This window comes from Oncorhynchus tshawytscha, linkage group LG30 (genome assembly GCF_018296145.1).
Source record: "Oncorhynchus tshawytscha isolate Ot180627B linkage group LG30, Otsh_v2.0, whole genome shotgun sequence".
NCBI lineage: Eukaryota > Metazoa > Chordata > Actinopteri > Salmoniformes > Salmonidae > Oncorhynchus > Oncorhynchus tshawytscha.
Genome location: NC_056458.1, coordinates 45,593,866 through 45,621,009, shown reverse-complemented (window position 1 = coordinate 45,621,009; position 27,144 = coordinate 45,593,866). Strand labels below are relative to the sequence as shown.

The window sequence follows — 27,144 nt, the reverse complement described above, 5'->3', positions numbered from 1 at the left end:
GTCAGTGCTGTGGTCAGGCTGTGGTTAAGCTGTGGTCAGGCTGTGGTTAAGCTGTGGTCAGGCTGTGGTTAAGCTGTGGTCAGGCTTTGGTTAAGCTGTGGTCAGTGCTGTGGTTAAGCTGTAGTTAGGCTGTGGTCAGGCTGTGGTTAGGCTGTGGTCAGGCTGTGGTTAAGCTGTGGTCAGGCTGTGGTTAAGCTGTGGTCAGGCTTTGGTTAATCTGTGGTCAGGCTGTGGTCAGGCTGTGGTCAGGCTGTGGTCAGTGCGGTGGTCAGGCTGTGGTCAGGCTGTGGTTAAGCTGTGGTCAGGCTGTGGTTAAGCTGTGGTCAGTGCGGTGGTCAGGCTGTGGTCAGGCTGTGGTTAAACTGTGGTCAGGCTGTGGTTAAGCTGTGGTCAGTGCTGTGGTCAGGCTGTGGTTAAGCTGTGGTTAAGCTGTGGTCAGGCTGTGGTTAAGTTGTGGTCAGTGCGGTGGTCAGGCTGTGGTAAGGCTGTGGTTAATCTGTGGTCAGGCTGTGGTTAAGCTGTGGTCAGGCTGTGGTCAGGCTGGCTGACTGACATGGTAGAGCTGCTTGGGCAGTTTGAACCCAGGAATGATGATGGCTCTTGGTGGATTTGTTCTGTAGCCTATTAGACCTGCACTCTGCTGCTCAACATAGAGGCTAGTCAGTTACTGCAACATGCTATTCTAATCAAATCAGATTGTGACTAAACATGAAAGGTACCCTAGGCTCTACAAGTTCTCCCTATAGAGACCCTACGGGAAGTCTACACTAGACCTACTGTCACAGCATGTGTATGAGAATAACCCTCTCTCTTAGTCTACGAATGTTCAATTATAGGGTGTGGTTAAATGGTTTAGAATACAACATACCACCTCGATACCACTACAGCACCCTGCACAGAGTAAAAGCGTATGATTCCAACGGCAGAATCCTATTCGTTAACCATTATCAGGCACTGACTGTGCTCCCAATAAGGATTGTTACATCACTACACACTGACACGCCTTTTTTTCTGGCGCTGACGCAATCCAGGGAAAGTGGTAATGTTGGGGAGGGAGTGTCTCGTCCGTACGCACAGACAGCAGGGAGCAGCTGAAGCAAGAGGACTTCTGGTAACATTTCGCTGCATTGCTGAAAGTGACATATTATCATTTAAAACTTGAACAATTCTAGAATAGCATTGTATCAACGACAGCTAAAATGGTAGATCGCGAGCCACTGGTGCAGAAAGCCAGGCTGGCCGAACAGGCTGAAAGATATGATGATATGGCAGCAGCCATGAAATCGGTAAGTTCTGCTTTGGAATCATATTTCTGAGTTTAATAAGCGATGATATATATCCGCCACAAACAGTGTAATTTCCTCCCGTTTAAAATGATATATACATGTACATAACATAATAATTGCGATGTATCTATCCTATGGCAATCATCGTTGCCTGCTTATTGTATTCCATATTTAATTAGATGCATATTCGGTGTATTAAACATGCCCTGAAAGATCATTATTATGACAAAACCTTTATCTTGAATAAGACAGGTGATAGCCAACATATCATGCCGTTTACATTTTCGGGAACGTGACAGGCCCATAGGTTACTACAATACTTATCAGTTTTGTTTTAGCAAATGTTTGCACCACATTCGTTATCTAAATGAAAGGCATGTTCACTGAAACATTGAGTTATGGTCAAGTATTGCCTTATAGTATAAAGTGGTTGTCAGTGTGGCCACGGGCTGTCAGATGAAGGAAACAGAAACTGAATGCGGACTGTTTGATCTTGGGGCGGTGCCTTTTTTAGCCAGGTTGTGTTTAATCAGCTAGACAGCATGGAAACAATGATGGGGAGTAATAACGGATACATCACCTTGCTCTGGCGATGAAACCTGTTTGTTAAATTGTTGATCTAACTGAATTAAATGGGAAACGGATACTATTGGCAAGGAGAGGCAGGGGAAGCTTCGTGTAAAAGGATGTGCTTTTGGGTAGACACCAGAGAGAACAAGCAATTCAGTGGTACTGTAGCCTTACTTTAAGCTACTGTTTAAGAGTGACATGGTTGGAGGTAGGGATGGCTCAATCTCCTGATTGTGATACTGATTTCTAACCATGACAATTTCCCGCGAAGATCCATTTGTATTAGTCCTATCTAACATTGTGAGGAAATACATTTACGCACCACACACGAAGTCAGTGTAGAATAAAGCAAACGTTAGCTGACTGTTGTAGCCTCTATCGATTTTCGCAAAATACAAATGTGTCCGTAAAATATCATCCTGGGAACGTGAAACGTGGGTGGTAGCAGAAATCCTTCTCGAACGTTCTTTGATTGTCCTATTGCAGTGGAGGCAGACTGGAGCGTGTTAGAATGGTCGGAATGGTTCTGAATTCCATCTCTAAGATAACCGGCATTGTTGCAGCCAATGCTGTATCATTGCATCCTCCTCGACCTCGTCAGAAGGAAGGCGTAGCAGGTACTTGTACGAGGCGTGTCGCAGAATGTGCCAAGGTGCAGTACCCGTATTGCACCATTTCAGGAATCGGACTCAGCACCTTTTTTTTAATCATTGGCCTACTATTCAGACATGCATAGGGGGCTTGATATAATCAGAATGATGATATTGACTACTCGGTGTATAAACACTAGCTGAGATAGTGGATGATATGGTCAGGTCAGTATGTGGTAGTGGTCCCTGGCCTGGTATGTATGTCCAATGTGGTAGCCTGTCTAGCCTAACTCTTATCCTTATCCTGACCAAACAAACATGAAGGGACAATCTACCCAACACAGTAGGGGTACCTTAATTGGGGAGGACGGGCTAGCGGTAATGGCTGGAGCAGAATCAGTGGAATGGTATCAAATACATCAAACACCCTTTTATTATTTATTATTATTATTTATCCCCGCTGGTCACCTATGAACGGTTGAATATCTTGGCCATGTTCTGTTATAATCTCCACCCGGCACAGCCAGAAGAGGACTGGCCACCCCTCATAGCCTGGTTCCTCTCTAGGTTTCTTCCTAGGTTCCTGCCTTTCTAGGGAGTTTTTCCTAGCCACCGTGCTTCTACACCTGCATTGCTTGCTGTTTGGGGTTTTAGGCTGGGTTTCTGTACAGCACTTTGTGATATCAGCTGATGTAAGACGGGCTTTATAAATAAATACACTTGATTTTGGTTCTGAATTCCATCTCTAAGATAACCGGCATTGTTGCAGCCAATGCTGTATCATTGCATCCTCCTCGACCTCGTCAGAAGGAATGCGTAGCAAGGTGTTTGATGCCATAGCAGGCTATTCACCTTAATGAGTACACAGAATCAGTGGAATGGTATGAAATACATCAAGTGGAATGGAATGGTCAGTGGAATGGTATGAAATATATCCACCTCTGAGGAGATGCTCTGTCACAGACTACTAGTCCATAGAGGGCATGGCATAATTGCCTTTTTTATTATTTATTTTACCTTTATTTAACTAGGCAAGTCAGTTAAGAACAAATTCTTATTTTCAATGACGGCCTAACTGCCAGTTCAGGGGCAGAACGACAGATTTGTACCTTGTCAGCTCGGGGATTTGAACTTGCAACCTTTCAGTTACTAGTCCAACGCTCTAACCACTAGGCTACCCTGCCGCCCCCCCCCAATTGCCTTGAACAGGGCGCTGTAATGTTGAACAGTAGGTTGTCACTAACCAGTTACTGTACTACACTGTAATAACACAGACACAGAGTCCATTGCAGAAGCTGGCTGTAATATTAGCCAGCAAGTCAGCCAGTCAGTATGTAATGTAAAGGAATCATGTTCTCCAGGGTTAATAAGGTCAGTATGTAATGTAAAGGAATCATGTTCTCCAGGGTTAATAAGGTCAGTATGTAATGTAAAGGAATCATGTTCTCCAGAATAGTAGGCCAATGTGGTATAATTGTAGACCGCAGTCTGTGCTTTTGATATCAGGAAACGGCCATTGGTGCCTGCCATTGGTCAGTTCCAGTGCTATGAGACTGATGGTTTCTCGACACAGATCATTTGTTTACATAGCAGGTTAGGAGAACTAACGTGGAAAGCTAGGATAATTCATGTGGTAGGTTAGGTGAATTAGCGTGGCAGGTTAGGTTAGGAACAGGGTTAGGGTTAGGCCTAGCTACAATGGTACTGTTGTCAACAACTGTTGTCCCTGACGCGAAAGAAATGGCCACAGACAAATAGTGAGCATTAATGGAGGTAATTTGACATCAAGAAACGCCGATAAACGCCCCACAGCATTTCCCAAAGTCAGTCCTAATCAAGGTAGGATCAAGGTAGCCAGGCAACCCCCATCCTTATCCTCAACCCCCATCCTAATCCCCAACCCCAGCCCCCATCCTTATCCTTATGCCTCAACCCCCATCCTAATCCCCAACTCCAGCCCCCATCCTTATCCTTATGCCTCAACCCCCATCTTAATCCCCATCCCCAGCCCCCATCCTTATCATTATGTCTCAACCCCCATCCTAATCCCCAGCCCCCATCCTTATTCTTATGCCTCAAAACTCATCCTACTCCCCAGCCAGCCCCATCCGTATCCTTATGCCACAACCCCATCCTAATCCCCAGCCCCCAGCCCCCATCCTTATCCTCAACCCCCATCATAGTCCCCATCCCCAGCCCCCATCCTTATCCTAATCCCAAACCCCATCCTAATCCCCAGCCCCCATCCTAATCCCCAGCCCCAACCCCCATCCTTATCCCACAACCCCCATCCTAATCCCCAGCCCCATCCTTATCCTTATGCCACAACCCCATCAAAATCCCCATCCCCATTCCCCATCCTTATGCCTCAACCCCCATCCTAATCCCCATCCCCAGCCCCCATCCTTATCCTTATAGTTCAACCCCCATCCTAATCCCCATCCCCAGCCCCGATCCAAATCCCCATCCCCAGCCCCCATCCTAATCCCCAGCCCCAACCCCCATCCTTATCCCACAACCCCCATCCTAATCCCCAGCCCCATCCTTATCCTTATGCCACAACCCCCATCAAAATCCCCATCCCCATTCCCCATCCTTATGCCTCAACCCCCATCCTAATCCCCATCCCCAGCCCCCATCCTTATCCTTATGCCACAACCCCCATCCTAATCCCCAGCCCTCATCCTAATCCCCAGCCCCATCCTTATCCTTATGCCACAACCCCCATCCTAATCCCCAACCCCCATCCTAATCCCGAGCCCCCATCCTTATCCTTATGCCACAACCCCCAACCTAATCCCCAACCCCCATCCTAATCCCCAACCCCCATCCTAATCCCCATCCCCCATCCGTATCCTAATGCCACAACCCCCATCCTAATCCCCATCCCGCATCCTTATCCTAATACCACAACCCCCATCCTAATCCCCATCCCCAGCCCCCATCCTCTATGTTGTGAATATACTGCCCATCCTGATAAATCCTGCCTCAGTATGTTGTGAATATACTGCCCCATCCTGATAAATCCTGCCTCAATATGTTGTAGCATAGACAGTTATCGCCCTTACTAGTAACATGAACCTGCTCTCATACCAACACAGTTACTAACTCTTGTTTTTTTTTCATGTTATACAACTTTTATCTATTGTATTTTTAGAAGCCTGCAGCAGCTGCGAGGGAGAGAGAGAGAGAGAGGGAAAAATGTATGGTTGTATAACAACAAAGAGCTACTTGAAGCAACCCCCTCCCCTGACACACACACACACATCCTCACACATCCTCCTTTCTCTCTCTCTCTCTCTCTCCCTCTCTCTCCTTAACCAGCCATCCTCTCACAGCTCGTGACGTCAGGTAGCGCACGCCGTCTCGGTGCTCTGCAGCCTGAGCGAAGGAGAGGGTCTGCAGGAGAGATGTCACTTTAGCTTAGAGATAAAGAGGGGAAACAAGGTAGGGAGACGAGAGAAAGGAAAGTAAGGGTGAGAGAGAGATGGGGAGAGAAAGAGAGAGGTGGGGGGGAGAGAGATGGGGAGAGAAAGAGAGAGGTGGGGGGAGAGAGAGATGGGGAGAGAAAGAGAGAGGTGGGTGAGAGAGAGATGGGGAGAGAAAGAGAGAGGTGGGTGAGAGAGAGATGGGGAGAGAAAGAGAGAGGTGGGTCAGAAAGAGATGGGGAGAGAAAGAGAGAGGTGGGTGAGAAAGAGATGGGGAGAGAAAGAGAGAGGTGGGTGAGAAAGAGATGGGGAGAGAAAGAGAGAGGTGGGTGAGAAAGAGATGGGGAGAGAAAGAGAGAGGTGGGTGAGAGAGATGGGGAGAGAAAAGAGAGAGGTGGGTGGGTGTGAGAGATGGGGAGAGAAAGAGAGAGGTTGTGAGTGTGTGTGATGGAGAGAGAGGTGGGTGGGTGTGAAGATGGGGAGAGAAAGGAAAGTAAGGGTGAGAGAGAGATGGGGAGAGAAAGAGAGAGGTGGGTGAGAGAGAGATGGGGAGAGAAAGAGAGAGGTGGGTGAGAGAGAGATGGGGAGAGAAAGGAAAGTAAGGGTGAGCGAGATGGGGAGAGAGAAAAGAGAGGTGGGTGAGAAAGAGATGGGGAGAGAAAGAGAGAGGTGGGTGAGAGAGAGATGGGGAGAGAAAGAGTAGGTGGGTGAGAGCGAGATGGGGAGAGAAAGAGAGAGGTGGGTGAGAGAGAGATGGGGAAGAAAGAGAGAGGTGGGTGAGAGAGAGATGGGGAGAGAAGGGAAAGTAAGGGTGAGCGAGATGGGGAGAGAAAGAGAGAGGTGGGTGAGAAAGAGATGGGGAGATGGGGAGAGAGATGGGGAGAGAAAGAGAGGGTGGGTGAGAGAGATGGGGAGAGAAAGGAAAGTAAGGGTGAGTGAGATGGGGAGAGAAAGAGAGAGGTGGGGAGAGAAAGAGAGAGGTGGGGAGAGAAAGAGAGGGTGGGGAGAGAAAGAAAGAGAAAGAGAGAGGTGGGGAGAGAAAGAGAGAGGTGGGGAGAGAAAGAGAGAGGTGGTGGGTGTGAGAGATGGGGAGAGAAAGAGAGAGGTGGGGAGAGAAAGAGAGAGGTGGGGAGAGAAAGAGAGAGGTGGTGGGTGTGAGAGATGGGGAGAGAAAGAGAGAGGTGGGTGAGAGAGAGATGGGGAGAGAAAGAGAGAGGTGGGTGAGAGAGAGATGGGGAGAGAAAGAGAGAGGTGGGTCAGAAAGAGATGGGGAGAGAAAGAGAGAGGTGGGTGAGAAAGAGATGGGGAGAGAAAGAGAGAGGTGGGTGAGAAAGAGATGGGGAGAGAAAGAGAGAGGTGGGTGAGAAAGAGATGGGGAGAGAAAGAGAGAGTGGGTGAGAGAGATGGGGAGAGAAAGAGAGAGGTGGGTGGGTGTGAGAGATGGGGAGAGAAAGAGAGAGGTTGTGAGTGTGTGTGATGGAGAGAGAGGTGGGTGGGTGTGAGAGATGGGGAGAGAAAGGAAAGTAAGGGTGAGAGAGAGATGGGGAGAGAAAGAGAGAGGTGGGTGAGAGAGAGATGGGGAGAGAAAGAGAGAGGTGGGTGAGAGAGAGATGGGGAGAGAAAGGAAAGTAAGGGTGAGCGAGATGGGGAGAGAAAGAGAGAGGTGGGTGAGAAAGAGATGGGGAGAGAAAGAGAGAGGTGGGTGAGAGAGAGATGGGGAGAGAAAGAGAGAGGTGGGTGAGAGCGAGATGGGGAGAGAAAGAGAGAGGTGGGTGAGAGAGAGATGGGGAGAGAAAGAGAGAGGTGGGTGAGAGAGAGATGGGGAGAGAAGGGAAAGTAAGGGTGAGCGAGATGGGGAGAGAAAGAGAGAGGTGGGTGAGAAAGAGATGGGGAGAGAAAGAGAGAGGTGGGGAGAGAGATGGGGAGAGAAAGAGAGGTGGGGGTGAGAGAGATGGGGAGAGAAAGGAAAGTAAGGGTGAGTGAGATGGGGAGAGAAAGAGAGAGGTGGGGAGAGAAAGAGAGAGGTGGGGAGAGAAAGAGAGAGGTGGGGAGAGAAAGAGAGAGGTGGGGAGAGAAAGAGAGAGGTGGGGAGAGAAAGAGAGAGGTGGGGAGAGAAAGAGAGAGGTGGTGGGTGTGAGAGATGGGGAGAGAAAGAGAGAGGTGGGGAGAGAAAGAGAGAGGTGGGGAGAGAAAGAGAGAGGTGGTGGGTGTGAGAGATGGGGAGAGAAAGAGAGAGGTGGGTGGGTGTGAGAGATGGGGAGAGAAAGAGAGAGGTTGTGGGTGTGTGTGATGGAGAGAGAGGTGGGTGGGTGTGAGAGATGGGGAGAGAAAGGAAAGTAAGGGTGAGAGAGAGATGGGGAGAGAAAGAGAGAGGTTGTGGGTGTGAGAGATGGGGAGAGAAAGAGAGAGGTGGGTAGGTGTGAGAGATGGAGAGAAAGAGAGAGGTGGGTGGGTGTGAGTGATGGAGAGAGAGAGAAGTGGTGGGTGTGAGAGATGGAGAGAGAAAGAGAGAGGTGGTGGGTGTGAGTGATGGAGAGAAAGAGAGAGGTGGGTGGGTGTGAGAGATGGAGAGAAAGAGAGAGTTGGTGGGTGTGAGAGATGGGGAGAGAAAGAGAGAGGTTGTGGGTGTGAGAGATGGAGAGAGAAAGAGAGAGGTTGTGGGTGTGAGAGATGGGGAGAGAAAGAGAGAGGTTGTGGGTGTGAGAGATGGGGAGAGAAAGAGAGAGGTTGTGGGTGTGAGAGATGGAGAGAGAAAGAGAGAGGTTGTGGGTGTGAGAGATGGAGAGAGAAAGAGAGAGGTAGTAGGTGTGAGTGATGGAGAGATGGAGAGAGAAAGAGAGAGGTAGTAGGTGCTAGTGATGGAGAGAGAAAGAGAGAGGTAGTAGGCGTGAGTGATGGAGAGAGAAAGAGAGAGGGTGTGTGTCTTCTTAGTCCTCCCCCTAACTCCTCCCCCTAACTCCTCCACTAACCTCCTCCCCTTGGGAACACCCTCTTATAGGCTTTTACTACTTGTATCTCACGTCTATAGACATCGGACATGTGTGTGCCTGAGGAATGTCGCAGAGTAAACAGCCATTAGCTCTCCGAGAGAAATAATTGATCTTTTGGATTTCTGTTGCTTTTGTTGTTTGGAGTTGACAGCAGCTAGTTTGGGGATGAGTCACGAGAGAGCTGGGGACGATTGATGAGCTTCACGGGCAGACAAAGGACTCTATTGTGATCCCTGCACCACAGCTCCCGTTAGTCCTTTCAGTTTCACCCCAAATGCTGCTTAAACACTCCCAGGCTCCGTCAAACTGCACACAGAGATATCAAAATGGCATCCACAAGTTCACCTGACTCTGGGGAGGAAGATAAAGGGCCTCTATTCCAAAATCCCAAAGTATCCCTTTAAAACTGCAACTTATTGTTTAAAGCCCCATGGCATAATGTGTAGAATTGCAGGAAATGAACTCTCAGACATAATAATAATTTAAAAAAAATCTGTTGTCGAGAGGGGGGGCAGCTAAAATGTTTTGCTCAAAAATGTCCCTTACGGCTTCCAAAAGGCTAGGGCCGGTTCTGACTGTATGTGTGGGTAGGGATGTGCATAAGCAGACCTGCGAGCCACTGTGGCCCCTCATGAGTTCAGATTTTTCTGTGGCCCCCCACCCCCATCAAAGTTGCCCATCCCTGAATTAGCCCATAAACCAGTGATAACTTTTTCAGCGGGAACCCCATTTTTTCTGCTAGAATTTCTGGGAACCCCAAATCGAATTACGACCTTAATTTCAATCAATTTTTACATTTATTTTTTTACCTTAAATTCATTGCATTTTCATCTCTTATCAAAATAAAAATAAACCAATAAATACTTGTACTTAATAAAATAGTATTTTTCTATTTATCTTTCACTAAAAAACATTAGTATTTTGTCCCATAAAATAATATTTTTTTTGTTCCTAATTTTGGCGATCCCACTGTAGTTTCCCGTGACCCGGACTTTGAATATCACTTCCGTAGAGGGGATCGTCTTCTACACATCGATTTGTGGACTGTGTGTGTGTTTGTGTGTTAGCTCATTCTAACCACTAACCACTACCCCACTATAGCCCAACCTACTACTACCCCACTATACCCCAACCTACTACCCCACTATACCCCAACCCACTACCCCACTATATCCCAACCTACTACCCCACTATACCCCAACCCACTACACCACTATACCCCAACCCACTACCCCACTATACCCCAACCTACTACTACCCCACTATACCCCAACCTACTACTACCCCACTATACCCCAACCTACTACCCCACTATACCCCAACCCACTACCCCACTATATCCCAACCCACTACCCCACTATACCCCAACCTACTACCCCACTATACCCCAACCCACTACCCCACTATACCCCAACCTACTACTACCCCACTATACCCCAACCTACTACCCCACTATACCCCAACCCACTACCCCACTATATCCCAACCCACTACCCCACTATACCCCAACCTACTACCCCACTATACCCCAACCCACTACACCACTATACCCCAACCTACTACTACCCCACTATACCCCAACCTACTACCCCACTATACCCCAACCCACTACCCCACTATATCCCAACCCACTACCCCACTATACCCCAACCCACTACACCACTATACCCCAACCCACTACCCCACTATATCCCAACCCACTACACCCCAACCCACTACCCCACTATACCCCAACCTACTACCCCACTATACCCCAACCTACTACCATACTATACCCCAACCCACTACCCCACTATACCCCACTATACCCCAACCCACTACCCCACTATACCCAACCCACTACCCCACTATACCCCAACCCACTACCCCACTATACCCCAATCCACTACCCTACTATACCCCAACCCACTACCCTACTATACCCCAACCCACTACCCCACTATACCCCAACCCACTACTCTACTATACCCCAACCCACTACCCCACTATACCCCAAACCCACTACCCCACTACCCCACTATACCCCAACCCACTACCCCACTATACCCCAACCCACTACCCCACTATACCCAACCCACTACCCCACTATACCCCAACCCACTACCCCACTATACCCCAATCCACTACCCCACTATACCCAACCCACTACCCCACTATACCCCAACCCACTACCCCACTATACCCCAATCCACTACCCTACTATACCCCAACCCACTACCCCACTATACCCCAACCCACTACTCTACTATACCCCAACCCACTACCCCACTACCCCACTATACCCCAAACCCACTACCCCACTACCCCACTATACCCCAACCCACTACCCCACTATACCCCAACCCACTACCCCACTATACCCCAACCCACTACCCCACTATACCCCAAACCCACTACCCCACTATACCCCAACCCACTACCCCACTATACCCCAAACCCACTACCCCACCCACTATACCCCAACCCACTACCCCACTATACCCCAACCCACTACCCCACTATACCCCAAACCCACTACCCTACCGTATTACCTACACTGGTCATTGTCCTTCTCTCCTTGGCAGTATATCCAGCTGTGGCTACAGATGGTAGAGTATGGCTGACCAAAACAAAGCACATCTCTGTCAGTTCGCATCCCTCCCTGTTAGCTGGCCACTAGCAAGTCATCTAGCCAGAGGGGAAGGTTGGGATTGGCCAGATGTAGGGGGAGGGGAAGATAAGTTGTTTTGACATTGAAGGTACTTTATCGATGAAGGAGTGTAGTATTATTTATCCTTATTTCACAAGTTGACTGTTTTATAGAAACAACCTGGGGAAGAATGAGCCAATTGGAAGCTGGGGATGATTAGATGGCCATGATGGTATGGGGGCCAGATTGGGAATTTAGCTAGGACACCAGGGTTAACACCCCTACTCTTACGATAAGTGCCATGGGATCTTTAGTGACCACAGAGAGTCAGGACACTCGTTTTAACATCCCATCCGAAAGACAGCACCTTACACAGGGCAATTTCCCATTCATTGCCCTGGGGTATTGGGATCTCCACAGACTAGAGGGAAGAGGGCCCCCTACTGGACCTCCAACACCACTTCCAGCAGCATCTGGACCAAACAGGACCGGCCCTGCTTTGCTTCAGAGGCAAGCCAGCAGTGGGATGTAGGGTGGTATGCTGCCTGCAGGAGGAGTTAGGTGTGAAATCAGTATTTATGTCTATTAATGTTGTCTGTGTGTTTGAGGATAGGCATATATATACCTGTGAGAGGTACAGTATCATTAGTTAAACATGGTGTTTTATGTATTCAATTTTTTTGGGGGGGGAGAATAAACATGTGATTTGGTGACTCAATGTATTCACCACCTATACTGAGAGAGCGAGTTGGAGGGTGGATTCTGTTTCTTGGGTACCCAGTCCATGGCTCCGAGAACAAAACAAATAACAAATCCCACTTGGATATCTGGCTAGAAGAAGAAACCAATGAAGGCAAAGTAATGTATTTTTTATAAATTGTATATTTTTTTTATCAAGGGGCTGAAGTCATCACAGGCAGCTTGGAATGTTAGGTTTGGCTATGACTCGTAGTCTTGCTCTGATTCTGGAAGTGGACTGTAAGCTGCGATCTGATTCTGGACGGGTTCTAGAACCCGTCTTATGTGGTTTAGGGGAAGGAGATTATGCTGCAAAATGGATCTGTCCCAAACTATATATATATATATATATATATATATATATATATATATATATATATATAGAGAGAGAGAGAGAGAGAGAGCTGAGAAAGATTAGACAATAAATTAGAGTGAACAATCTCCTCCCTTCTCAATCAAATGAAAGCTGACATGGAAAGATAACAGGAGTGATTTATGCCTAGACGTCACTGGATAGGCAGGGCTGGTTAGTGTGTAGTGTTGGGCTGGTTAGGGGTAGAGTGTAGTGTTGGGCTGGTTAGGGGTAGAGTGTAGTGTTGGGCAGGGCTGGTTAGTGTGTAGTGTTGGTTGGGCTGGTTAGGGGTAGAGTGTAGTGTTGGGCTGGTTAGGGTAGAGTGTAGTGATGGGCTGGTTAGGGGTAGAGTGTAGTGTTGGGCTGGTTAGGGTAGTAGTGTTGGGCTGGTTAGGGGTAGAGTGTAGTGTTGGGCTGGTTAGGGGTAGAAGAGTGTTGTGTTGGGCAGGGCTGGTTAGTGTGTAGTGTTGGGCTGGTTAGTGTGTAGTGTTGGGCTGGTTAGGGTAGAGTGTAGTGATGGGCTGGTTAGGGGTAGAGTGTAGTGTTGGGCTGGTTAGTGTGTAGTGTTGGGCTGGTTAGGGTAGAGTGTAGTGTTGGGCTGGTTAGTGTGTAGTGTTGGGCTGGTTAGTGTGTAGTGTTGGGCTGGTTATTTTTTTATTTATTTTTATTTCACCTTTATTTAACCAGGTAGGCCAGTTGAGAACAAGTTCTCATTTGCAACTGCGACCTGGCCAAGATAAAGCATAGCAGTGTGAGCAGACAACACAGAGTTACACATGGAATAAACAATTAACAAGTCAATAACACAGTAGAAAACAAAGGGGGGAGTCTATATACAATGTGTGCAAAAAGCATGAGGAGGTAGGCGAATAATTACAATTTTGCAGATTAACACTGGAGTGATAAATGATCAGATGGTCATGTACAGGTAGAGATATTGGTGTGCAAAAGAGCAAGTAAATAAATAAAAACAGTATGGGGATGAGGTAGGTGAAAATGGGTGGGCTATTTACCAATAGACTATGTACAGCAGCAGCGATCGGTTAGCTGCTCAGATAGCTGATGTTTGAAGTTGGTGAGGGAGATAAAAGTCTCCAACTTCAGCGATTTTTGCAATTCGTTCCAGTCACAGGCAGCAGAGTACTGGAACGAAAGGCGGCCAAATGAGGTGTTGGCTTTAGGGATGATCAGTGAGATACACCTGCTGGAGCGCGTGCTACGGATGGGTGTTGCCATCGTGACCAGTGAACTGAGATAAGGCGGAGCTTTACCTAGCATGGACTTGTAGATGACCTGGAGCCAGTGGGTCTGGCGATGAATATGTAATGAGGGCCAGCCGACTAGAGCATACAGGTCGCAGTGGTGGGTGGTATAAGGTGCTTTAGTGACAAAACGGATGGCACTGTGATAGACTGCATCCAGTTTGCTGAGTAGAGTGTTGGAAGCCATTTTGTAGATGACATCGCTGAAGTCGAGGATCGGAAGGATAGTCAGTTTTACTAGGGTAAGCTTGGCGGCGTGAGTGAAGGAGGCTTTGTTGCGGAATAGAAAGCCGACACTTGATTTGATTTTCGATTGGAGATGTTTGATATGAGTCTGGAAGGAGAGTTTGCAGTCTAGCCAGACACCTAGGTACTTATAGATGTCCACATATTCAAGGTCGGAACCATCCAGGGTGGTGATGCTAGTCGGGCATGCGGGTGCAGGCAGCGATCGGTTGAAAAGCATGCATTTGGTTTTACTAGCGTTTAAGAGCAGTTGGAGGCCACGGAAGGAGTGTTGTATGGCATTGAAGCTTGTTTGGAGGTTAGATAGCACAGTGTCCAATGACGGGCCGAAAGTATATAGAATGGTGTCGTCTGCGTAGAGGTGGATCAGGGAATCGCCCGCAGCAAGAGGAACATCATTGATATATACAGAGAAAAGAGTCGGCCCGAGAATTGAACCCTGTGGCACCCCCATAGAGACTGCCAGAGGACCGGACAGCATGCCCTCCGATTTGACACACTGAACTCTGTCTGCAAAGTAATTGGTGAACCAGGCAAGGCAGTCATCGGAAAGACCGAGGCTACTGAGTCTGCCGATAAGAATATGGTGATTGACAGAGTCGAAAGCCTTGGCAAGGTCAATGAAGACGGCTGCACAGTACTGTCTTTTATCGATGGCGGTTATGATATCGTTTAGTACCTTGAGTGTTGCTGAGGTGCACCCGTGACTGGCTCGGAAACCAGATTGCACAGCGGAGAAGGTACGGTGGGATTCGAGATGGTCAGTGACCTGTTTGTTGACTTGGCTTTCGAAGACCTTAGATAGGCAGGGCAGGATGGATATAGGTCTGTAACAGTTTGGGTCCAGGGTGTCTCCCCTTTGAAGAGGGGGATGACTGCGGCAGCTTTCCAATCCTTGGGGATCTCAGACGATATGAAAGAGAGGTTGAACAGGCTGGTAATAGGGGTTGCGACAATGGCGGCGGAAAGTTTCAGAAATAGGGGGTCCAGATTGTCAAGCCCAGCTGATTTGTACGGGTCCAGGTTTTGCAGCTCTTTCAGAACATCTGCTATCTGGATTTGGGTAAAGGAGAACCTGGAGAGGCTTGGGCGAGGAGCTGCCGGGGGCAGAGCTGTTGGCCGAGGTTGGAGTAGCCAGGCGGAAGGCATGGCCAGCCGTTGAGAAATGCTTATTGAAGTTTTCGATAATCATGGATTTATCGGTGGTGACCGTGTTACCTAGCCTCAGTGCAGTGGGCAGCTGGGAGGAGGTGCTCTTGTTCTCCATGGACTTCACAGTGTCCCAGAACTTTTGGAGTTGGAGCTACAGGATGCAAACTTCTGCCTGAAGAAGCTGGCCTTAGCTTTCCTGACTGACTGTGTGTATTGGTTCCGGACTTCCCTGAACAGTTGCATATCCCGGGGACTATTCGATGCTATTGCAGTCCGCCACAGGATGTTTTTGTGCTGGTCGAGGGCAGTCAGGTCTGGGGTGAACCAAGGACTGTATCTGTTCTTAGTTCTGCATTTTTTGAACGGAGCATGCTTATATAAAATGGTGAGGAAGTTACTTTTAAAGAATGACCAGGCATCCTCAACTGACGGGATGAGGTCAATGTCCTTCCAGGATACCCGGGCCAGGTCGATTAGAAAGGCCTGCTCACAGAAGTGTTTTAGGGAGCGTTTGACAGTGATGAGGGGTGGTCGTTTGACTGCGGCTCCGTAGCGGATACAGGCAATGAGGCAGTGATCGCTGAGATCCTGGTTGAAGACAGCGGAGGTGTATTTGGAGGGCCAGTTGGTCAGGATGACGTCTATGAGGGTGCCCTTGTTTACAGAGTTAGGGTTGTACCTGGTGGGTTCCTTGATGATTTGTGTGAGATTGAGGGCATCTACCTTAGATTGTAGGACTGGCGGGGTGTTAAGCATATCCCAGTTTAGGTCACCTAACAGAACAAACTCTGAGGCTAGATGGGGGCGATCAATTCACAAATGGTGTCCAGGGCACAGCTGGGGGCTGAGGGGGTCGGTAGCAGGCGGCAACAGTGAGAGACTTATTTCTGGAGAGAGTAATTTTCAAAATTAGTAGTTCGAACTGTTTGGGTATGGACCTGGAAAGTATGACATTACTTTGCAGGCTATCTCTGCAGTAGACTGCAACTCCTCCCCCTTTAGCAGTTCTATCTTGACGGAAGATGTTATAGTTGGGTATGGAAATCTCTGAATTTTTGGTGGCCTTCCTGAGCCAGGATTCATGTGTAGTGTTGGGCTGGTTAGGGGTAGAGTGTAGTGTTGGGCTGGTTAGGGGTAGAGTGTAGTGTTGGGCTGGTTAGGGGTAGAGTGTAGTGTTGGGCTGGTTAGGGTAGGTAGTGGTCTCCAACCATGTTCCTGGAGAGCTACCCTCCTGTAGGTGTTTCGCTCCAACCCCAGTTCTAACTAACCTGATTCAGTTTATCAACTAACTAATTATAATAATCAGGTGTGCTAGATTTGGGATGGAGTGACAATTTACAGGATCCGGGTTAGAGAGTCCTGTGGTAGAGTGTAATGTTCCTATGTTCTCAACTGGAAAAAGACTTACAAAATCTCCAGGCTGAGCAAGACTTAAAAAGTACCATGTTCTCGTTATACTTGTGTGGATCTGATTAGAAATAGAACAGAAATATAAATGCAACATGTAACAATTTCAAAGATTTTTACTGAGTTAGAAATTAATTTAAAAAGGGAATCAGTCAAATTCATTACGCCCTAATCTATAGATTTCACATGACTGGGAATACAGATATGCATCTATTGGTCACAAATACCTTAAAATAAAAAGGTAGAGGGTGTGAATCATCAGAAATCCAGTCAGTATCTGGTGTGACCACCATTTGCCTCATGCAGTGTGACACATCACCTTCGCATAGAGTTGATCAGTCTGTTGATTGTGGCCTGTGGAATGTTGTCCCACTCCTCTTCAATGGCTGTGTGAAGTTGCTGGATATTGGCAGGAACTGGAACACGCTGTTCTACGTGTAAATCCAGAGCATCCCAAACATGCTCAATGGGTGACATGTCTGGTGAGTATTCAGGCCATGGAAGAACATGTTCAGCTTCTAGGAATTGTGTACAGATCCTTGCGACATGGGGTTGTGCATTATCATGCTGAAACATGAGGTGATGGCGACGGATGAATGGCACGACAATGGACCTCGGGATCTCATCACGGTATCTCTGTGTATTCAAATTTCCATCGATAAAATGCAATTGTGTTCGTTGTCCGTAGCCTATTCCTACCCATAAACATAACCCCACTATCACCATGGGACACTCTGTTCATAACGTTGATATCAGAAAACCGCTTGCCGACACGCCGCCATACACGTGGTCTGCGGTTGTGAGGCCGGTTTAAAGTACTGCCAAAATTACGTTGGAGCCGGGTTATGGTAGAGAAATTAACATGAAATTATCTGGCAACAGCTCTGGTGGGGTGGACATTCCTGCAGGCAACATGCTAATTGCGTGCTCCCTCAACTTGAGACATCTGTGGTATTGTGTTGTGACAAAACTACACATTTTAGAGTGACCTTTTATTGGCCACAGCACAAGGTGCACCTGTGTAATGATCATGCTGTTTAACTTCTTTGGGACTGGGGGGCAGTACTGAGTAGCTTGGATGAATAAGGTGCCCAGAGTAAACTGCCTGTTACTCAGGCCCAGTTGCTAATATCAAATCAAATTTATTTATATAGCCCTTCGTACATCAGCTGATATCTCAAAGTGCTGTACAGAAACCCAGCCTAAAACCCCAAACAGCAAGCAATGCAGGTGTAAAAGCACGGTGGCTAGGAAAAACTCCCTAGAAAGGCCAAAACCTAGGAAGAAACCTAGAGAGGAACCAGGCTATGTGGGGTGGCCAGTCCTCTTCTGGCTGTGCCGGGTGGAGATTATAACAGAACTTGGCCAAGATTTTCAAATGTTCATAAATGACCAGCATGGTCGTATAATAATAAGGCAGAACAGTTGAAACTGGAGCAGCAGCACGGTCAGGTGGACTGGGGACAGCAAGGAGTCATCATGTCAGGTAGTCCTGGGGCATGGTCCTAGGGCTCAGGTCAGTTGAAACTGGAGCAGCCCCGGCCTGAATATGTGCATAGTATTAGTATATGTGGATCGAAACCACTCCGAAGTTTCTAAAACTGTTTGAATGATGTCTGTGAGTATAACAGAACTCATATGGCAGGCAAAAACCTGAGAAAAAAAATCCAACCAGGAAGTGGGAAATCTGAGGTTTGTAGTTTTTCAACTCATGCCCTATCGAAGATAGTGGGATATTGGTTATATTGCACTTCCTAAGGCTTCCACTAGATGTCAACAGTCTTTAGAACCTATCCATAGGCCTAATGGACACATGTTCAAACTCGCACACTTTTGATAAACTTAAAAAGGTACAATCTGTAGTTGCTACATCCATTTTATGATTTATAAATTACACATATTAATGTAAAGATATAATTTAATCATAATATTGTATGTAGTAGAAAGCCTACATAAACAACCCATAAAGTCAAATTCAACACCCATATATGGCCAGCTGTATCATTGATTTACGCTGCAATAGATGTTGTTCAATTGGTCACATACATTTTTGTCTTCTTCTAATGCCCTCTTAAGCGGAAAGTAATCTAAAAGTAGCTGAATGTAATCAGATTACGTTACAGCATTTGGGTAATCTAAAAGTAGCTGAATGTAATCAGATTACGCTACAGCATTTGGGTAATCTAAAAGTTACGTTACTGATTACAGTTTTGGACAGGTAACTAATAACTGTAACAGATTACATTTAGAAAGGAACCTCCCCAACCCTGACAATCAGAATGGAAAAAGACCCATTGAAACCACTTAGAATGTATGTGTTGCCACCCTAGGATCACTCACTACTCATAAAGCACCCTAGGATCACTCACCACTCATAAAGCACCCTGGGATCACTCACTACCCATAAAGCACCCTGGGATCACTCACTACCCATAAAGCACCCTAGGATCACTCACTACCATAAAGCACCCTAGGATCACTCACTACTCATAAAGCACCCTGGGATCACTACTCACTACCCATAAAGCACCCTGGGATCACTACACTACCCATAAAGCACCCTAGGATCACCCACTACCCATAAAGCACCCTAGGACCACTCACTACCCATAAAGTACCAGGATCAACTACCTATAAAGCACCCTAGGACCACTCACTACCCATAAAGCACCCTAGGACCACTAAATAAAGCACCCTAGGATCACTCACTACCCATAAAGCACCCTAGGACCACTCACTACCCATAAAGCACCCTAGGAACTCACTACCCATAAAGCACCCTAGGACCACTCACTACCCATAAAGCACCCTAGGATCACTCACTACTCATAAAGCACCCTGGGATCACTACTCACTACCCATAAAGCACCCTAGGATCACTCACTACCCATAAAGCACCCTAGGATCACTCACTACCCATAAAGCACCCTAGGATCACTCACTACCCATAAAGCACCCTAGGACCACTCACTACCCATAAAGCACCCTAGGACCACTCACTACCCATAAAGCACCCTAGGACCACTCACTACCCATAAAGCACCCTAGGATCACTCACTACCCATAAAGCACCCTAGGATCACTCACTACCCATAAAGCACCCTAGGATCACTCACTACCCATAAAGCACCCTAGGACCACCTACTACCCATAAAGCACCCTAGGATCACTCACTACTCGTAAAGCACCCTGGGATCACTACTCACTACCCATAAAGCACCCTAGGATCACTCACTACCCATAAAGCACCCTAGGATCACTCACTACCCATAAAGCACCCTAGGACCACTCACTACCCATAAAGCACCCTAGGATCACTCACTACCCATAAAGCACCCTAGGACCACTCACTACCCATAAAGCACCCTAGGACCACTCACTACCCATAAAGCACCCTAGGATCACTCACTACCCATAAAGCACCCTAGGATCACTCACTACCCATAAAGCACCCTAGGACCACTCACTACCCATAAAGCACCCTAGGACCACTCACTACCCATAAAGCACCCTAGGACCACTCACTACCCATAAAGCACCCTAGGATCACTCGCTACTCATAAAGCACCCTGGGATCACTACTCACTACCCATAAAGCACCCTGGGATCACTACCTTCTACCCATAAAGCACCCTAGGATCACTCACTACCCATAAAGCACCCTAGGACCACTCACTACCCATAAAGCACCCTGGGATCACTACTCACTACCCATAAAGCACCCTGGGATCACTACTCACTACCCATAAAGCACCCTAAGACCACTCACTAGCCATAAAGACCACTCACTAGCCATAAAGCACCCTAGGATCACTCACTACTCATAAAGCACCCTGGGATCACTACTCACTACCCATAAAGCACCCTGGGATCACTACTCACTACCCATAAAGCACCCTGGGATCACTACTCACTACCCATAAAGCACCCTAGGACCACTACTCACTACCCATAAAGCACCCTAGGACCACTACTCACTACCCATAAAGCACCCTAGGACCACTCACTACCCATAAAGCACCCTAGGATCACTCGCTACCCATAAAGCACCCTAGGACCACTCACTACCCATAAAGCACCCTAGGATCACCACTCACTACCCATAAAGCACCCTAGGATGACTCACTACCCATAAAGCACCCTAGGACCACTCACTACCCATAAAGCACCCTAGGATCACCACTTACTACCCATAAAGCACCCTAGGACCACTCACTACCCATAAAGCACCCTAGGACCACTCACTACCCATAAAGCACCCTAGGATCACTCACTACCCATAAAGCACCCTAGGATCACTCACTGCTCATAAAGCACTCTGGGATCACTCACTACCCATAAAGCACCCTAGGATCACTCACTACTCATAAAGCACCCTGGGATCACTACTCACTACCCATAAAGCACCCTGGGATCACTACCCACTACCCATAAAGCACCCTAGGACCACTCACTACCCATAAAGCACCCTAGGATCACTCGCTACTCATAAAGCCAAATGTAGAGCTTTTTTTATTCAAAAACATAAAATACCATCAAATAACAATTATATGATATGTTGGCCATATCGCCCAGCCCTAATATCACCCATGGTTGGGTCATTGTTTTCCAAGTGACTAAATGTTAACTTTGTCTGTCTTTTTTGATAAAACATTTCAGTTCAAGTGATATGTTTCCGTTCTTCTGCCAGCACTGGAAAATGGCAATATTTACCCTAAAGGGTTAGTGTGCTTTTAGGTTTGGCTGTAAACTGTCATAATCAAACAGCAGAACTGTAGATTTGTTTTCTCGGGATCCCTCAGGCAACAGGCCAAGAGCACTGCAAAGCGCCTTAAAGCAAGCAACCAATCAAGTGGGCTTAATTCTGTGCTTTTTTTAAAGATCACCAAAAATCTCTCTAGTTTAGGAGGTTTAGAATATAACTTGTTTTTTGTGTGTGTGTTTGTCATAGACAAACACATTCAGTAGGGCTACCATCAGACAACGAGGGCTTGGTGTGAACTATCAAGTCACTACCAGGGCCCCCATGCTCTGGCAGTGGAATTAAGGCCCTGGAGAGGAATCAAGGCCCTGAAACAGAGGGTCTGTGTCCCAAATGGGACTCTGATCCCTATATAGTGCACTACTTTTGCCCAGAGCCCTATGGCTGCCATTTGGGACACACTCGAGTAGTAGGCTTTATATCCAGAGCAGAGGGGTTAAGTATGTAAAGATGGCTGTGATGTGTGCTACACTGCATGGTCTCCTCTCTCCTCTCCTCTCTCTGTGAGGGCATAAAGAAATTAAACCCTGTAGTCAGACAGACACAGGCCCGTGGAAACAAAACAAAACAAGCTTTCAGAGCAGGAGAAAGCCAATGAGCAGCCAGGGACATGACATCAGCTTACGACAGATAGGCGTGGTCCAGCCCCGGCCTGAAGCTGTTGGATGCCATGACAGTCAGTGATCACTGGTGTAGAAGATCATGGGAGTTATCCCACCTCTGACCTCTATCGTTGTGTGAATCATCATGAATGACTAACTGTGCATTCCAATTGCCTCCTTAGTTTTCCTGGTTCAGCATAGAGTATGTTATCTTGATTTTCCTAGCTAACCTAGCTGCTGTGCAACTCAATATTTCTTTGTTTATCATGACGAGCTATGTAGGTTATATCAATATAAAATGTTGTTTCAGCCAGTAAGGGAACACATGGCGAAATGAACATATGGCACGGCCAAGTTTTCAAATCTGCCAATAGAAGTCATTTACAAGATAAAAATACTGTTCTAAGGTAAATGGTATATTATGAATATAAAAATACTGTTTTAATGTAAACTGAATATTGAAAATATGAACATTCTGTTTTGAGGTAAACTGGATGATATATATATGAAAAATCTGCAACACCGAGCCATTCCTGTTCCTATTTTTCCCCTCTCTGTCTCCTAGGTGACAGAGTCGAACGAGGCCTTGTCCAATGAGGAGAGGAACCTGCTCTCTGTGGCCTATAAGAACGTGGTGGGGGCGCGGCGCTCGTCCTGGCGCGTCATCTCCAGCATCGAGCAGAAGACCTCGGCGGACGGCAACGAGAAGAAGATGGAGATGGTGCGTGCGTACCGCGAGAAGATCGAGAAGGAGCTGGAGACCGTGTGTCAGAACGTGCTCAACCTCCTGGACAACTTCCTGATCAAGAACTGTAACGACACGCAGCACGAGAGCAAAGTATTTTACCTGAAGATGAAAGGCGACTACTACCGCTACCTGGCCGAGGTGGCCACGGACGAGAAGAGGGTCGGCGTGGTGGAGTCCTCTGAGAAGTCCTACAGCGAGGCCCATGAGATCAGCAAGGAGCACATGCAGCCCACCCACCCCATCCGCCTGGGTCTGGCCCTCAACTACTCCGTGTTTTACTACGAGATCCAGAATGCACCTGAGCAGGCCTGCCACCTGGCCAAGACCGCCTTCGATGACGCCATCGCTGAGCTAGACACCCTGAACGAGGACTCCTACAAAGACTCTACTCTCATCATGCAGCTGCTACGAGACAACTTGACACTGTGGACCAGCGACCAGCAGGATGACGAGGGTGGCGAGACCAATAACTAGAGAGTCCCTAAAGAGACCTCCGTGTCCTGTTTCAGCAATACACACAACACGCCCACGCGCTCACAAATGACAACAAACAAAAATGAAACGGTTCTTAGAAATGTTAAAATGTTGGCTGGTGGAACTTTGGTAGCCACTTTTGCCGATGATACAACAGCAACTGCAGTTCATTATTTTTCCCAACAAATATAAAAAGTGAAGAAACAATTTAATTAAAAAGAGGAGTAGGAGGGGAGATGAGTTTAGTTTCTAGTATAGTTTTAAAAAAAATAAAAAAATAATAATAATAGATAAACCCCTCCCTTCTTGATTGCCTCTGCAACTTTTGTCAAAACACCACTTGAGAATGAAGAAGGTCTGTGGTCAGTGAGTCAGTGAGTCAGTCAGTCAGTGAGTCAGTCAGTCAGTGAGTCAGTCAGTCAGTGAGTCAGTGAGTCAGTCAGTCAGTGAGTCAGTGAGTCAGTCAGTCAGTGAGTCAGTGAGTCAGTGAGTCAGTCAGTGAGTCAGTCAGTCAGTGAGTCAGTCAGTGAGTCAGTCAGAGTCAGTCAGTCAGTGAGTCAGTGAGTCAGTCAGTCAGTGAGTCAGTGAGTCAGTCAGTGTGGTCTGTCAGTGAGTCAGTGAGTCAGTGAGTCAGTGAGTCAGTCAGTCAGTGAGTCAGTGAGTCAGTCAGTCAGTGAGTCAGTGAGTCAGTGAGTCAGTCAGTGAGTCAGTCAGTCAGTGAGTCAGTGAGTAGAGTGTGGCTGTTGCGTTAGAGACGACACCCTCACGCTGGCATGGAGACCGGCATGTTATGTCGTTAGCTACATGAAGTGGAGCTGCTTATTTAACTTATGTGGTAAGGGAGGAGGAACATTCAAAATTGTAAGGGGAGATCGACGCTTGTGCATAAAATACAATTAATATATAGAATATTTAAAAAATAATAATAATAATTAATCACCTCGCAAGAAAAATAAAGAGTTGCAAACAGGTTCCTGATAGGGTGAAAGAGCTATCGTATCTCTAGCCAGACACCTCAGACTTACCAACATGGAATCTAGAAGTATGTCTCACCCTGTAATGGTAATCGTTGAGCGAAGTCTGATATTGTTTGTGGTTATTGAACATAACCCAATGATTTGTTCCCATGATCTCAGCAATTGGTTTGGACCCAGTCATCTAGAGTACTGTAACGAAAGCAGGAGTACAGGAAACACACAGCCAGTACAGTCCTCTCATGCACTGATACGCTATACAGTCATCCAGACTAGAGTACGATAACGAAAGCAGGAGAAAACAGACAGCCAGTCCTCTCATGCACTGATACGCTATACAGTCATCCAGACTAGAGTACGATAACGAAAGCAGGAGAAAACAGACAGCCAGTCCTCTCATGCACTGATACGCTATACAGTCATCCAGACTAGAGTATGATAACGAAAGCAGGAGAAAACACCGCCAGTACAGTCCTCTCATGCACTGATACGCTATACAGTCATCCAGACTAGAGTACGATAACGAAAGCAGGAGAAAACACCGCCAGTACAGTCCTCTCATGCACTGATACGCTATACAGTCATCCAGACTAGAGTACGATAACGAAAGCAGGAGAAAACAGACAGCCAGTCCTCTCATGCACTGATACGCTATACAGTCATCCAGACTAGAGTATGATAACGAAAGCAGGAGAAAACACCGCCAGTACAGTCCTCTCATGCACTGATACGCTATACAGTCATCCAGACTAGAGTATGATAACGAAAGCAGGAGAAAACAGACAGCCAGTCCTCTCATGCACTGATACGCTATACAGTCATCCAGACTAGAGTACGATAACGAAAGCAGGAAAAACACCACCAGTACAGTCCTCTCAGCAAAATACAGTCATCCAGACTAGAGTACCAGGAGAAAACAGACAGCAGTCCTCTCATGCACTGATACGCTATACAGTCATCCAGACTAGAGTACGATAACGAAAGCAGGAGAAAACACCGCCAGTACAGTCCTCTCATGCACTGATACGCTATACAGACACAAAACATTTTCAAGGACACGGTTATCATTATTATTACTATTATTATTACTCACCCCATACCGAGGTTGTCAAGGGTGCCATATTATTAGAATATCAAAAATATGCTAATATAATGAAAATGAAAACGCTAAAACGTAAATTGTTTTGTAGAGGGGATCATTTGATATCGTAAGGCAACAGAATGTTGCCCTAAATTAAGGTACATTTATGTTTACAATAATTACTTATTGTAGATCTCTGAAATGGCACACAGTTGACTGGAACCACGCGCTCCACGATACACCTTTCTTTTGGGCGCTGGCCAACATATAAAACAGTTTTGTTTTTCTTCTTTCTGTTAACCTTATTAATTGAAATACATCTGCCTATCATACTGTTCCTTGAGTGTAAAACGATAACTACTCCAATAGCAGGGTGGCCTAGTGGTTAGAGCGTTGGACTAGTAACCGGAAGGTTGCCATACCTGACAAGGCACAAATCTGTCGTTCTGCCCCTGAACAGGCAGTTAACCCACTGTTCCTAGGCTGTCATTGAAAATAAGAATTTGTTCTTAACTGACTTGCCTAGTTAAATAAAGATAAAGATATTATAATACTGTGCATGCTGGTGAAGTATTTACCTACATTAGCTTGACTGCCTTACTATGAACTTATACTGTAGACGTGATGTAATTCATATGAACATGACTGGATTTCAATCTGATTTATTTTCTATTTATACTTTATATTGGATTGTTTGAACATTTATTTTCATCTTTGTTTTTCTTTTCTCCATTTGCTGGAAGTACACTATACCAAAAACAGTGATTGTTAACATTAAATCGATCTGTAATGGACATTGCTATTGTGAGATGCAATTATTGTATTTGGTTTCTACTAAACAAGGGGAGGCATGAGGGGGGGAGGCATAAGGGGAGGGGAGGGGAGGGGGGAGGCATGAGGGGAGGGGAGGGGAGGCATGAGGGGAGGGGAGGGGAGGCAGAGCATGAGGGGAGGAGGGCATGAGGGGAGGGGAGGGGAGGCATGAGGGGAGGGGAGGGGAGGCATGAGGGGAGGGAGGCATGAGGGGAGGAGGCATGAGGGGAGGGGAGGAGAGGCATGAGGGGAGGGGAGGCATGAGGGGAGGAGAGGCATGAGGGGAGGGGAGGGGCATGAGGGGAGGGGAGGCATGAGGGGAGGAGAGGCATGAGGGGAGGGGAGGCATGAGGGGAGGGGAGGCATGAGGGGAGGGGAGGCATGAGGGGAGGGGAGGCATGAGGGGAGGGGAGGGGAGGGGAGGAGGGGAGGGGAGGGGAGGCATGAGGGGAGGGGAGGGGAGGGGAGGCATGAGGGGAGGGGAGGGGAGGCATGGGGGAGGGGAGGCATGAGGGGAGGGGAGACATGAGGGGAGGGGAGGAGGCATGAGGGGAGGGGAGGCATAAGGGGAGGAGAGGCATGAGGGGAGGGGAGGAGAGGCATGAGGGGAGGGGAGGCATGAGGGGAGGGGAGGGGAGGCATGAGGGGAGGGGAGGGGAGGCATGAGGGGAGGGGAGGCATGAGGGGAGGAGGGGAGGCATGAGGGGAGGGGAGGGGAGGCATGAGGGGAGGGGAGGCATGAGGGGAGGGGAGGGGAGGCATGAGGGAGGGGAGGCATAAGGGAGGAGAGGCATAAGGGGAGGGGGCATGAGGGGAGGAGAGGCATGGGGGAGGAGAGGGCATGAGGGGAGGCATGAGGGGAGGAGAGGCATGAGGGGAGGAGAGGCATGAGGGGAGGGGAGGCATAAGGGGAGGAGGCATGAGGGGAGGAGAGGCATGAGGGGAGGAGAGGCATGAGGGGAGGGGAGGCATAAGGGGAGGGGAGGCATGAGGGGAGGAGGGCATGAGGGGAGGGGGCATGAGGGGAGGGGAGGAGAGGC

At 47.7% G+C, this 27,144-nt stretch overlaps 1 protein-coding gene across 1 annotated transcript; it reads left to right on the top strand.

Moving 5' to 3' along the window:
• Positions 1-1,042: 1,042 nt before the first annotated feature.
• On the top strand, positions 1,043-23,675 carry LOC112229073 (14-3-3 protein gamma-1). Its single transcript, XM_024394970.2, has 2 exons — positions 1,043-1,286; positions 22,580-23,675. The coding sequence occupies exons 1-2, from the start codon at positions 1,200-1,202 to the stop codon at positions 23,234-23,236; spliced, it is 744 nt and encodes a 247-aa protein (XP_024250738.2). The 5' UTR covers positions 1,043-1,199; the 3' UTR covers positions 23,237-23,675.
• Positions 23,676-27,144: the final 3,469 nt, after the last annotated feature.